At 37.2% G+C, this 13,077-nt stretch overlaps 1 protein-coding gene and 1 pseudogene across 1 annotated transcript; one reads left to right on the top strand and one right to left on the bottom strand.

The window, feature by feature from the left end:
• The first annotated feature begins 3,583 nt into the window (after nt 1-3,583).
• Nucleotides 3,584-11,054, top strand: LOC118344869 (protein FAR1-RELATED SEQUENCE 11-like). The gene is made up of 4 exons (XM_035686616.1): nt 3,584-3,711; nt 5,085-6,105; nt 6,933-7,376; nt 10,096-11,054. The coding sequence occupies exons 2-4, from the start codon at nt 5,128-5,130 to the stop codon at nt 10,711-10,713; spliced, it is 2,040 nt and encodes a 679-aa protein (XP_035542509.1). The 5' UTR covers nt 3,584-3,711; nt 5,085-5,127; the 3' UTR covers nt 10,714-11,054.
• An 887-nt stretch (nt 11,055-11,941) lies between these two features.
• LOC118344839 overlaps nt 11,942-13,077 on the bottom strand; it is a 3,008-nt pseudogene continuing 1,872 nt past the window's right edge.

Below are 13,077 nucleotides of genomic sequence, written 5' to 3'. Positions count from 1 at the left end.
GTCATGATCAATGTTATTCCCCCTGCATCCCTTATTCATAGCCTTGTTTACATACATAAGTTTTATCATAATATCATTTCTAGAAATGATAATATTAGTACTGATCTCGCGCACAGTACATGCTGATCAATGTGTCCTTAAATTACAAACAGGACTGCATGCATATTCCTACCGGCCAAATCTTAATTTGTAAGATTTTCCATCTCTTTTCAAAGAAGAATCCAAAAGATATTATAAGTTTTGTCATGAACAGAGTTAACGATCATGTTGAGAATTATTCTAAGTCCTTCTTTATACATAACTCAAATAACAAAGTACGATAGTGAATATACACTGACAGAACCAAACAAGATTCGGAAATAATACAAATCGCAAAATAGAATAAGAAATAACAAGAATAAGAATCAATAATCAAAGAAACAACAAGAAAAAGAAAAAGAAAGAATCAACACAACCGATATACGTGGTTCGACCCTAATGGTCTACGTCCATGGCAGGAATGGCCTCAGAGCTTTATTGATAATCAATGTCCTTCATAGAGAAACCTCAGAACCACTTGTATTTACAAAGCCTTCACTCTCACACCAGAAAATCGCACTGATTTTTCCCTCCAAGTGAAACCCTAACAAACCCTAGGTTCGACCCTCTCTACTCTCTCTATCGAAGCCTCTCAAAACAACAGAATGTACAAAATGAATGAATTAGTGTTTACAAAATGGATAGCTATGAATATATAAGATGAAACAGATGCCAACACATGTAGTGATCCAGCGGCTTCAACACTTGATTCCTCAGATGCAGTGACGAGCTTCTCACGTGATCAAGTAGCTCAGTCTTATTAACTTCAAGGGTCCTGATTTTGCCACTTATCCCTCATCCATTTATTCAATTAAGAGAAAAACCATATTAGTAAAATAAAAAGTAACAGATAAATGTATTGACACATCTATTACAAATCTCCACCCTGGCAAAATATTTATTTGCCAAGTGTTCATCAACCCTCATCATTGGCTTATTCCTGCATTGTCTCCCTAATGGGGACAGACTCTAGACTTCATACCAACTAAGTTCAAACAGTATTTGAACTTAGAACAAGAGAGAGACTTGTTCTAAGTTAGATAAACCAAGATAAGTTATGCATGTCATAAACATACGTATGATTGATTTTGACTTCAATTCTCCACATAAAATATTTTATGAAAAACCTTATGTAAATATGTTTACATTATGATGGGTTTCTTATTGAGTCTTCAACTCATTTTGGTTGTTGTTTTATTTTTAAACCATCCAATGTTAGAATATTATGAAGGTAAAGTTGTAGAACGGGACTTTGTCCAAGGAGGTGTGATAGAGGCCTAGATCAAATGCAAAGATTTTAAATTATGGTTTTAATAGTATAAAGTTCAAGAAATTTTTTTATAAATGCTTCCGCACACTATCATTTATAACTTCAGTATTTTAATAAAAACAACTTATTTATTATAATGAATCTTTGTATCTGGCACTTCTTTAAGACAATTATCTTTAAATCAAAATCAGTAGTAGCACTCCAACTCTTATAGAAATAACGTCATTCTTAACATTGGGGGAGTGGGGTGTTACAAGTGGGCAGAGACCACTTAGAATCGAAGGTCAACCAATAACCACATAAGCATGCTTGGATCCCAATCTAAGTGTAAATTACTTTCCCATTAATCCCTTGGTCACCCCCACACTCGACTCGACTCAAGTCTCTCTCTCCAAATCTTCTTCCTCCTTTTTCTGCATGTCAACATCGTCAACTAGTCTCTTTGCACAAACACAACATGTAAAAACTCTAGTATTTACAAGTCGACAAGTAGATACAAAAAATTTAAAATTTTTACTACTTACAAATTAGATAATTCTTTCTTTTATGTTTGCCTGACAAATTTACCATTTGCTCGAATATTAGGCTATTTTTGGGTGTTGATCTCTCTCAGCATATCTCAAACCAATTATTGATGGGATCTCCTGCTTTTTCAACTTTCCATAAGAAAATATATCTTAATCTACTTTATACATTCAAATACATATCTTAACCTATTTCATACATTCAAACACATCTTAATAGAATCCATAAAACACTATTTTAGACATACCAACTCATATCATCTGATGATCACCTCAGCACCCAAACACAACCTTAGATTTCCTTCTGAATCCTAGTTCTATAAGGTTGGTTTTGGACAATAAGACTATCTCAGTAAGACTATCTCAGATCATCTGAGATAGTTTCATATAGATGGATATACTCCCCATCTAAACACACACAACTTATTTCATCTTAACTCAACGCTATTCATTGATGAGATTTTTATTTGTAAAACATATAAATAAAATAATTATTCCATCACTGCAACAACAAATAAATTATTAATGGGATCCACTACTTTTTTAACTTCTCATAAAATATTAAACAATATATCTCAGCCTATTTAATTCATCTAAACACACTTTAATAAGACCTACATGAAAACATACTCAAATATCTTAATTCACAGATAAATTCGATCATTTGAAATACTTTTAGCATCCAAACCAGCCTCTTGGTCCTCAAATCCCCTAAAGTCTTTTCATCCCTTTCACCTCTTTGGAAATTTATGGGATTAAAATCACCCCACAAATCATTATCCACGTTTGACGTATGGAGACACAGTTAATAACTTCTGGATAAGAATCCTCTCTATTCCAGTTTAAAATACATAACATCTATATATTGTAAAAGATGACATTTTGTAGTCATTTTCTTGTCAACATAATGTATAATAACCAAGATTATCCCATATAATTTTTTTTTTTTTTGAAGAAATCCCATATAATATTTAAAACTGAATGGAGAGAGAAACATTTTTCCTTGCAAGAAAAAACTTCTTTTTATGGATAGTTGATAGTTTGTTATGAACCCATTAGGTAGAACTCATCCTTGAAAGCTAACTTATAAGGGAATGATGCCTAGGAACTTATAAACCATCAACAAATCTCATACTTAGTCGATGTGGGATCGTAACAGCCACTGTTCACGACAATCCTGGCGCTCACACTGGCTGGCTGTGCGCTAGGTCTTTTCCTAGCACCTGATAAACACTATCATGCCGGCATCACCCACTGTGTCGTACGATTGCAACCGTCGCAACATGGCCTTAGACGTAGGGTGACTCTGATACCATTTGTTGTGAACCCATTAGGTAGAGCTCACCCTTGAAAACTAACTTACAAGGAAATTGTGCTTAGGGGCTTATAAACTATCAACCAATCTCATACTTAATCGATGTGAAATCGTAATATAGTTTATGGATCTAAAATTCAGACGATACCCGAGTACCGAGTAGGGTACTCGGCTAACCTTTCCAAATTTCCAATAATAATTTCAGTTTTTAAAACATTTAGAAAGCAATAAAAGGGATAATGATAAGGTTATTGATAATGATAAGCAATAATAATGATAAGCGTCCTTCTAAAAAAAATAAATAAATAATGATGATGATAAGCAATAATAATGCGTATGTTTGGGCATGCAAATTATTAAGTCCTAAAATCGAACAAGAACACTGTTTGGGAACAAAGAAGGCGTCAGATAGTAAAGTGCGCAGGGACTATATAAGGTCTCCCGTCACCTCCCAGCGCATTTTAGGGCAAGTCCCCGAAAACACCCGGCTTCTCAATCTACACATGGAATCCTTGACATGAATGGTAGCCTCTCTCTCTCTCTCTCTCTCTCTCTCTCTCTCTCTCTCTCTCTCTCTCTCTGTGTATGTAATTTTCATTATTTTTAATCTGGAGTAAAACGTGCAGACAGTGACTCTTTAATGAAAGGAAATCGTGTTCGAGTGATTTAATCGTAGCTGACGACAAAAACCCATTGTGAATTTTCCATTTTTCGATAATGGGCTATCCTCAATTTTGCAGTATGTTTGGGAAATGCAATTGAATTGAGCTGTTTATATATGCAAAGCATGTGGTTGTCTATATGTGTGTAGTTGTTTGCAATGAAATCATAAACAGGGAAAGAAGCTTAAAATGATTGAGATTCCGAGGTTGTTTGGAGAAATATGATTTGGGTGTATGATGCTTTGGATGAATATGATTGAATTTTAACACAAAATTACAAAATGGTTTGTACTTTGTAAGACTTTCATTGACTGGTAGAGATTATGCAAAATCAAACAATGCCTGTGAAAAAAAGAGCTAGTGATGTGATCTAATTAAATAGGAGGAAACGTGGAAAAGGATTTGATACTGGTTTTGTATTTTGGGACAGATAATCATGCATTTGAACTGCATTAGGTGTTTTCTTGAGAAAAACCTGGACATGCAACAAAATTTTTGAGATAGAATTGAACATAAATTAAAACACGGGAGTAGCATTCGTAATGATCATTTTGTATTATGGCCTTTCTTTCCAAATTCCAACATTTAACTATAAGGGGGAGTTTGACTTGAATTAAACCTGAGCTCTATAGTAACATTTACCAAAATTTTCAAATTTTGATAATCAACATAAACTCTATTTAGGGACCCATCTAAGCTACTTGGGAGATTCCTGTAAAATCCTTTCAGGAGCTGTATCAAAGCTTGTTTCATATCCCTGTAAAATCATCTAAACAACATTAATTTTGCTAACTTTTTTCTTCTACATTTTTATAGAATTTACAAATTTTATGTATTCGAAAATGATATTTGAGTTGATTATTAAATAATTATCCCCATGGTTGCTATTTTTTCAATTATTTTCTTTGTGCTAAGTTTTGACCAGCATTTAGACTAGTTTTTTTTTTTTTTGATAGGTAATCATAGAAATTTTATTAATAGAAAGACCCAAGGACACATGTAGTATACATGAAAAACACAAGAAAAAAAACTAGGTGGCATTTATTATTCTTACATTTATACTTGTGTCCTTTTAATTTGTTATGAAATTAAATTAATTTTATGCCCCTTTTGTTTTTGTTTTTGTTTTTGTTTTTTTTAATCTTTTGTGAAAAAATATATTCCATCTGTTGGGACTTAGTCCCCTAATGGTTTTTCTTTCTTTCTTTCTTTTTATTTTTTTATTTTTTTTATAGACATAGGGTCTTAGGTTGGCCTTGGGTGGGTTAATGAGAAAGTATGTCTGAAGAGGCTGGACCGATGTTGGTGGTGTATGATGATCCCTCAGATCAAAGATCTTTGTCCCTGGATGATAGCAGTAGCACAGAGGAATCACCTGATGAAACCAGGCTTTCCTTAGAAACCACTAATGATGCAATTCCATTCATTGGGCAAAGATTTGCTACTCATGATTCTGCTTATGAATTTTATAGTGAATTTGCAAAGCGATGCGGCTTCTCAATCCGGCGCCATCGTACAGAGGGAAAGGATGGGATTGGAAAAGGACTTACGAGACGCTACTTTGTGTGCCACCGTGCTGGCAACACCCCTATTAAAACCTCAAGTGAAAGTAAACCTCAAAGAAACCGTAAATCCTCAAGGTGTGGATGTCAAGCATACTTGCGGATAAGCAAGACAACAGAATTAGGGGCACCAGAATGGCGTGTCACAGGTTTTGCAAATCACCATAATCATGAGCTCTTAGAACCAAATCAAGTTCGTTTCCTTCCTGCATACCGGACCATATCAGATACAGACAAGGGCAGAATCCTTATGTTTGCCAAAACAGGCATCTCTGTGCACCAGATGATGAGACTTATGGAGCTTGAGAAGTGTGTAGAGCCTGGATATTTACCCTTCACTGAAAAGGATGTGAGGAATTTACTCCAATCGTTTAGGAAATTAGATCCAGAAGAGGAGAGCATAGACTTGTTAAGAATGTGCAGAAACATTAAGGAGAAAGACCCCAACTTCAGATTTGAGTATACGCTTGATTCAAACCACAGGTTAGAGAACATTGCATGGTCATATGCGTCATCGGTCCATTCATATGAGATATTTGGTGATGCGGTTGTGTTTGATACAACACATCGCCTGACTGCATTTGACATGCCTCTGGGGATTTGGGTCGGAATGAATAATTACGGTATGCCTTGCTTCTTTGGCTGCGTCCTTTTGCATGAGGAAAATCTGAGGTCGTTTTCGTGGGCATTGAAGGTAATGGCATGAAAAATAATTGTTTTTTTTCTCCAACTAATCTGTCAAGTTATATTGTACATTTGACTGCAATTAATCCGAATCAGACAACTCACTTGATTTCTTTTCTCTCATGTGACATAAACAAAAGCAAAAGAGACATTGATGCATAGAAACATAGGCATTGAAAATTATACATGTGGATGTTAAGATAGCATCAGGGAGTAGTTAATGTGGCAGATGATTAGATATTATTGGCCAGTCAGGTTCTGGACCTTGCACAAAATAATGTTCAGTTTCAATATGTTAATTGGGGGTTAATATTCTCGATGTTACAACCTTAAATGTTGGGAAACAGGCCAGACTTTCACTGAGAATGTACAAGTCAGATTTGTAGTAGTAAATTTGTATGAGATCAGGCTCTCTTTTTCCCCTGTAAATGCAGATGGAGCACCTCCTGGTATTGTTCAGGATTTTTTTTTCTATTGGTAAAAAAAAATTTATTAAACCAAGTAATTAGGCATAGCCCAAGTTCACACGGAGTATACAAGAGAGAACACCTAATTACCAGTTAGGAACTAGAAAAAGCAACAATGAAATCATGAAAACAGGCCCCATCAAGTACGATAGCAGATGCCCAAAGAAATATTGTATGGAAGAAAAAGTCTCTAACCTCTCCCAACAAGCATTCTCTATCTTCAAAACTACGGCCGTTCCAAAAAATTTATTTAGCACTCTCATCTGTTTATGAATAATCTATTGCACATTCACACATATTTTTCTTCTAAAATGCTGCACTGCTCTTAATTTGACATTGGCATTTTTGTTTTGTATTGTACATATGGAAGGCATTCTTGGGGTTCATGAATGGGAAGGCTCCACAAACAATTTTAACTGACCAAAATATGTGTCTCAAAGAAGCAATAACCATCGAAATGACTACGACTAAGCATGCTCTTTGCATATGGATGATTGTGGCAAAATTTCCATCCTGGTTCAATGCTGTACTGGGAGAACGGTACAACGAATGGAAGGCAGACTTCTTTCGACTCTATAATCTGGAGACAGTTGATGATTTTGACCTCGGGTGGAGGGACATGGTAAATTCTTTCGGGTTGCATACTAACAGGCATATAGCCAATTTGTATGGGTTACGCTCACTTTGGGCATTACCATTCTTGAGAAGCCATTTCTTTGCCGGAATGACTACAACTGGCCAGTCAAAGACGATTAATGCTTTCATTCAAAGATTTTTGAGTGCACAGACCCGGCTTGCACACTTTGTAGAACAAGTATGCCATTCTCGTTTACTATTTCTGTTCAATCAGATAAGCATATTATTATTTACTGTTTGTTTTTTATTATATCTTAAGTCATGATTTTTTTTATTTTTTTGTAAGTATTCTTTTTTGATAAGTAAACGGTAGTATAAATAAGAATAGGCAAAGCCCAGGTATACAAGGTGGTATACAAGAGATAAAACCTATCTAGTTGCTAAAAAAGAAAGAAGAAAATCATGTACATTTAGGCCATTAAAATCTACAGCAATAGCCCAAAGAAGTAAGGTACAGAAAAATAAAATTCTAAGATCCTCTATTGTCCACTCCTTATCTTCAAATGTCCGCTCATTACGCTCCCACCATATACACCACATAATACAAAGAGGAACTATTTTCCACACAGTTTTGATTTGTGGAGCACCACCCGGCAATATCCAGCTAGCCAATAACTCTACCACTGTAGCAGGCATCGCCCAATTTAACCCTAATTGAATGAACACATCGCTCTACAGTGCTCTAGCTGTCTCACAATGTAACAAAAGATGATCCATTGTCTCGCCAGCTTTCTTGCACGTACAACACCATTCTGGAATAATTACCCGGCGCTTCCGCAAATTATCAGTGGTCAGAATCTTACCCAGAGCCGCCGTCCAAGTGAAAAATAGTGCTTTTGGAGGTGCTTTATTCCTCCACAATCCTCTCCAAGGAAAATGTGTGTTTGGAAGCAAAGTAAGGGACTTATAGAAGGAGCGAACCGAAAAAACATCCTTACCTGCCGGATTCCACCACAGTTTATCTTCTCTCAATCCAGACATTCTCGTAGAGTACACTCGACTGAAAAACGCCTCGAAACTGTTTAGTTCCCAATCTTGAGCTGCTCTACTAAAGGTGACATTCCAATGGAGTTGATCCTCTAAACAAACCATGAGATCCGCCACTGAAGCCTCTTGATCACATGCCAAACGAAAAACGGAAGGAAAGGTGTCCGCTAGAGCCTTCTCCCCACACCAAATGTCCCTCCAAAATTTTATACGAGTGCCGTCCCCCACCAAGAATTTAGAATGACGAGAAAACAACCCCCAACCACGTTGTATGTGTTTCCAAACCCCCACCCCATAGGACCCATTCCCCTCTCTAGTACCCCATCTTACCATATTTGCAAGTATTCCTAAGTGATGACCCATGATTGCTCAGTGTAATCAGTACCATGTTCTACATTTTAGTCAGTATCAATTAAAGATCTTGGGCTGCTAACAGTGAGGACTAGCCTCATAAGAATATTAGGATATAAAATTTCTTTGTTTTCTGTGTATATAAAATTTTTGGTGCTTGGCAGCCTGTTTCACTTTGGGCATGCTGAGAATGTGTTGGGGATTTTTCAAGACTGGCCTTTTTATGTTCAAAAGCTTCTGCCCCCACCCCTCCCTGTCTTTCTCTGTCACACCATAAAGAGAGAGGAAGGAAAAGTTATTAATACTAACCCAGCAAGCACTTAACTTTTCTGGTCCAGTAATCATTAATCTATGCCTTGTTTTGGTCAATTATTTTTGTGACTTCGTGTATCTGAAGATGCCAAAACATATAGACATGTTCTCTTCATAACCTGAATCATGTCAAACAGGCAGATTGTATTGGATACAGTATGGTGAGGAGTGGAAATACTCTGCCATTCACAGAAGGTTGTTAAATGGTGACTATTGAGATATGCAGGACATGATTACTGAAAATAAAATCACTGAAATAAAGGGCTTTTGATTTTATTTGATTTTTTTTTTTTTATGTTCTTTTGGTTAAATATTTGCCCTAGTGCTGGTATTTGAAGGAAGAAAAGAGATACTGTTGACATGTGCCTGGACAAAAAGCCATATATAAAATTTGATGATAATGAGTCGTGCTAATAAGAAAAACTAATCACTTTAATATAGTATTGCAAAATGAAGAAAACTTGAGCACAATAAAGTCTTTGCCCAAAAATATTGAAAAAAGAAAAGTAACTAATGGGCAATTTGGACCTAGTACCTGTAAATAGTGCCTAATGCCTATCCCCTACCCGGCCTGGCGGGTACAGGTTTATTTCCTGGTCCTTGACTTGAAATGTTAGCCGTACCAAGACTGTCAGATTAAATTAAGAGTTGAATGGTCCTGGGAGCAGGAAAGCTTATGATGATTAAGATATGCATGCTAACATAATTAGGGACATATATATGTGCATATCGAAGAAAGAAAAGTAACTAATGTGCAGTTTACCCTAGTACCTGTAAAGAGTGCCTAATTCCCCACCCAATGTGGAGTGTCCAGGTTTATTTCCTGGTCCTTGACTTGAAATGTTAGCCCTACCAAGACTGTCAGACTAAATTTAACCTTGAAAAGTTCTGAGAGCTAGAAAGCTTGAGAGGATTAAGATATGCACATTAAAATAAAAATATGCCCTTATCGAAAAAATAATAACAGAAACAGCTTGACATGGCATAGCAAGTTTTTAACTTTTTTAATGTTGCTTTTACTATTATATTTCCATGTTTTGGATTATTTTTCTTTCAATCTTGATGAGGTTACTGGATATCAATCCGTACTTAATTCAGAACTTGATTCCAGTTCAACAGATTGACAGAAAACTGTCACGAAGAGTTTTTAGTTTTTACCCTTATGCATAGATTAATTAATTAGGATTAAGGCTCAGTTGAGTTGAGTAGAGCTTTTTCCTATGTTTTACTTTAATTTGCACTGGCAGGTTGCAGTTGCCGTAGATTTTAAAGATCAAACTGGAGAACAACAAACAATGCAACAGAATCTCCAAAATATATGCCTGAAAACAGGGGCCCCCATGGAATCCCATGCTGCCACGATGCTGACTCCTTTTGCCTTCTCTAAGCTACAAGAACAACTTGTTCTGGCTGCCCACTATGCATCTTTTCACGTAGATGATGGTTTTCTAGTGAGACACCACACAAAAACTGAGGGTGGTCGGAAAGTGTATTGGGTTCCACGGGAAGGCATCATAAGTTGCAGTTGCCATCATTTCGAGTTCTCTGGAATTCTTTGTCGGCATGCCCTTCGAGTTCTCTCGACAGGAAATTGCTTTCAGATTCCAGATAGGTACCTTCCCATCCGTTGGCGCCGGATCAGCACACCTTCTGCAAAGCTCCTTCAGAGTACTCCAAGTGATCATGCTGAAAGAATACAGTTTCTGCAGAGTATGGTATCAACTCTGGTAACGGAATCTACCAAGTCCAAGGAGCGGCTAGATGTTGCAATTGAGCAAGTTTCCATTGTTTTATCACGTGTAAGAGAGCAGCCAGTTTCATTACAAGGTATGAGAGATGTTTCCTCCATTCACAGGAGCTTTTGAGTTAATACTATTCTGAAAAATATCATTCTTGAGTTCTCATGGAAAGGGGAAGGTAACATGCCAAAATTTGGCCCAAAAGAAAAGAGGAAAAAAGAGTCGGGGGGTTTTCTAAAGGAAGATTATGGGAGGAAAACCACTTTCTACAAAGGCTTGGAGCTAGCGTGTGGAATGGCAGTCTTTGCATGACATTTTGGTAGTTTTGGTGCATGCAAGATATTTTATACTAGTTGTCCTCTTTTGTAGACATCATCATAAATGCCTGTCCATATGGATCATCTGTTTCGGTTGGGTTCCAATATGTACAAAAGTATATAGAAGTATAACTTTTTTTACTGTATGCATACTGATGTGTTTGCGATTGAGTAGATTAGATCATTTTGGCATTCAGGATGGGAGACGAGATGTTTGTAGAGGCAGTGGTATGCTTAGAAGCAAGTGGAGGATTAATTTGACGATAGCTCTGTGTCTTTCATAACGTGGCCATCATTCATTTATATATCTGTTTGTTGTCTTACGATGGTTCACAGTTGACTGAAACAATTGAGGGAAAAGGAAAGGCAAAACACGAGTAATTGGAACTCTGACTGCGGTGCGGGGGCATGGGGTTAGGAGTTATGCAATGGAGCTGGATGTTTCTTCCTTGAATTGAGTTGTTTCATTAATTTGACTGAGAGATGGGTTTCTCCCTTGAATTGAATTCCCTTGCACTTTCGATCGAGGTTTTGCTGCCGACAACGTATTTCACACAGGTTTTTTTGGCCATCTAGATTTTATTGCTTCTTTTGAATCATGATCAGAGGCTTTATCGCATAGAGTTGTGATTGAGTGAATGGTGGTTGTAAATTTGTTCTGCTTGCACCTGTTTCATATTTAGATTATCCGACTCCCAAAATCATGGGGCATGGTTCTGAGGGCTATCCTCTCGTAGGGCTGATTGTGGATGTTTTTCCAAATTAAGTAGGGAAAGGGAAAGGGTAGAACCCCAAAAAAAGAGGGGATGTCAGTTACTGAACTGAAGAGCGGAATCTGAAAGCAACGACGACATGACATCCGAAACTTCCACATATTAACTTTATCCGATTAAATGCGTTCCAAACCTGTCATTTGCATTGGCCAAAGATGATTTTACCTTTTCACTAATTAAATTGGCTGCACCGGTACTGCAGCTTCTGTTGGGCTGGAACGGAGAAAGAGAGAACTCTTGGAGCCAAATGAGTGGAATTGATTGCAACAATTAGAATCTCGGAAAGTTTTGACATGAGCTTTCCTAAAATGAGAAACTTGATGAGGGTGCAAAATTCAAAGCAAAAGCTTGATACTGTCCAAGGAAAAAATTAAAATGCTCTAGGAAAACAACTGACAAACTTGGTAACCTAGCTCTCTCTACTTTAGAGCTGTACATTCAAATCAGTCTACACTTTCACTCTCTATAAATCTACTTTTTTCTCCAAATGATCTGGCCCAAACTTCAACAAGTAACATGGGATCTAACAGTAATCCAAATCTCCGACGAAGCTAACTCACTCCTTGTCTGCTATCTTCTTACTGTTTTGTTTCTCTCACTACAACAACACAGAGACCATGAGAATGCATTTTTGCTTCGGAAAGCATCTGCATTACCGCTCTCTGAATCATAAATCCCAAAGTCGAAGATACTTGCTAGAGAGCATGCTGGTTCCGGCCTTGTATGTGTCCTCGTTGAATTCCTAGAAACAAATGGATGGTTAAGCAACTTCTCAGCTATCCACCTTCTTTCGGGCTCTCTCTCCAAGCACTTGGCCAAAAAATCCAACCCCTCCTTTGAGAATTGAGTTGGAAATTGAGGTGTCACATCGCTGCATGCAATCTTTAGAACTGCAGCCATTGGATTAAAGAGCTTATCATCCCAAGGAGGCCTGCCGATTGCCATTTCAATCACCGTGCATCCCAGTGACCAAATATCCGAAGCAAAATCCAATCCTTCATTTCTCAAAACTTCAGGAGCCATCCATAATGGAGTCCCAGACCCCTATTACCCATAAATCCCTCCAACCTCTTTGCACAACCAAAATCGGCCAATTTGATATCCCCGGATGAACCCAAAAGCACATTCTTGCTCTTAAGATCACAATGCACGATTCCACTCTCATGAAGATACTTAATACCAAGAAGAATCTCTCTTGTATACAACTTAATCACTTTTTCTTCTAGCACTCCACAAAATTTTTCTGCCACATCTGACAAACTACCCCCTACCATGTACTCCATAAAGACATTGAGTTTGTGTCCACCATTTGATCCCCTCATGAAATCCATCCCTATACATCGGACAATATACCTAGAATTCAAACTCTAGAGGATTTTAGCCTCATTCTCTAATGCCTC

This window comes from Juglans regia, chromosome 16, assembly GCF_001411555.2.
Source record: "Juglans regia cultivar Chandler chromosome 16, Walnut 2.0, whole genome shotgun sequence".
Lineage (NCBI taxonomy): Eukaryota > Viridiplantae > Streptophyta > Magnoliopsida > Fagales > Juglandaceae > Juglans > Juglans regia.
Note: the sequence above shows the minus strand (reverse complement) of the source record. Positions and strands in the feature narration are given on the sequence as shown.

What these genes read in the sequence shown, in the direction of transcription:
- LOC118344869 (XM_035686616.1), top strand. Translation starts at nt 5,128, where the DNA reads ATGTCTGAAGAGGCTGGACCGATGTTGGTGGTGTATGATGATCCCTCA. An exon ending in CGTTTTCGTGGGCATTGAAG is followed by an intron (nt 6,106 to 6,932) that starts GTAATGGCATGA and finishes TACATATGGAAG; the next exon opens with GCATTCTTGGGGTTCATGAA. An exon ending in TTGCACACTTTGTAGAACAA is followed by an intron (nt 7,377 to 10,095) that starts GTATGCCATTCT and finishes TTGCACTGGCAG; the next exon opens with GTTGCAGTTGCCGTAGATTT.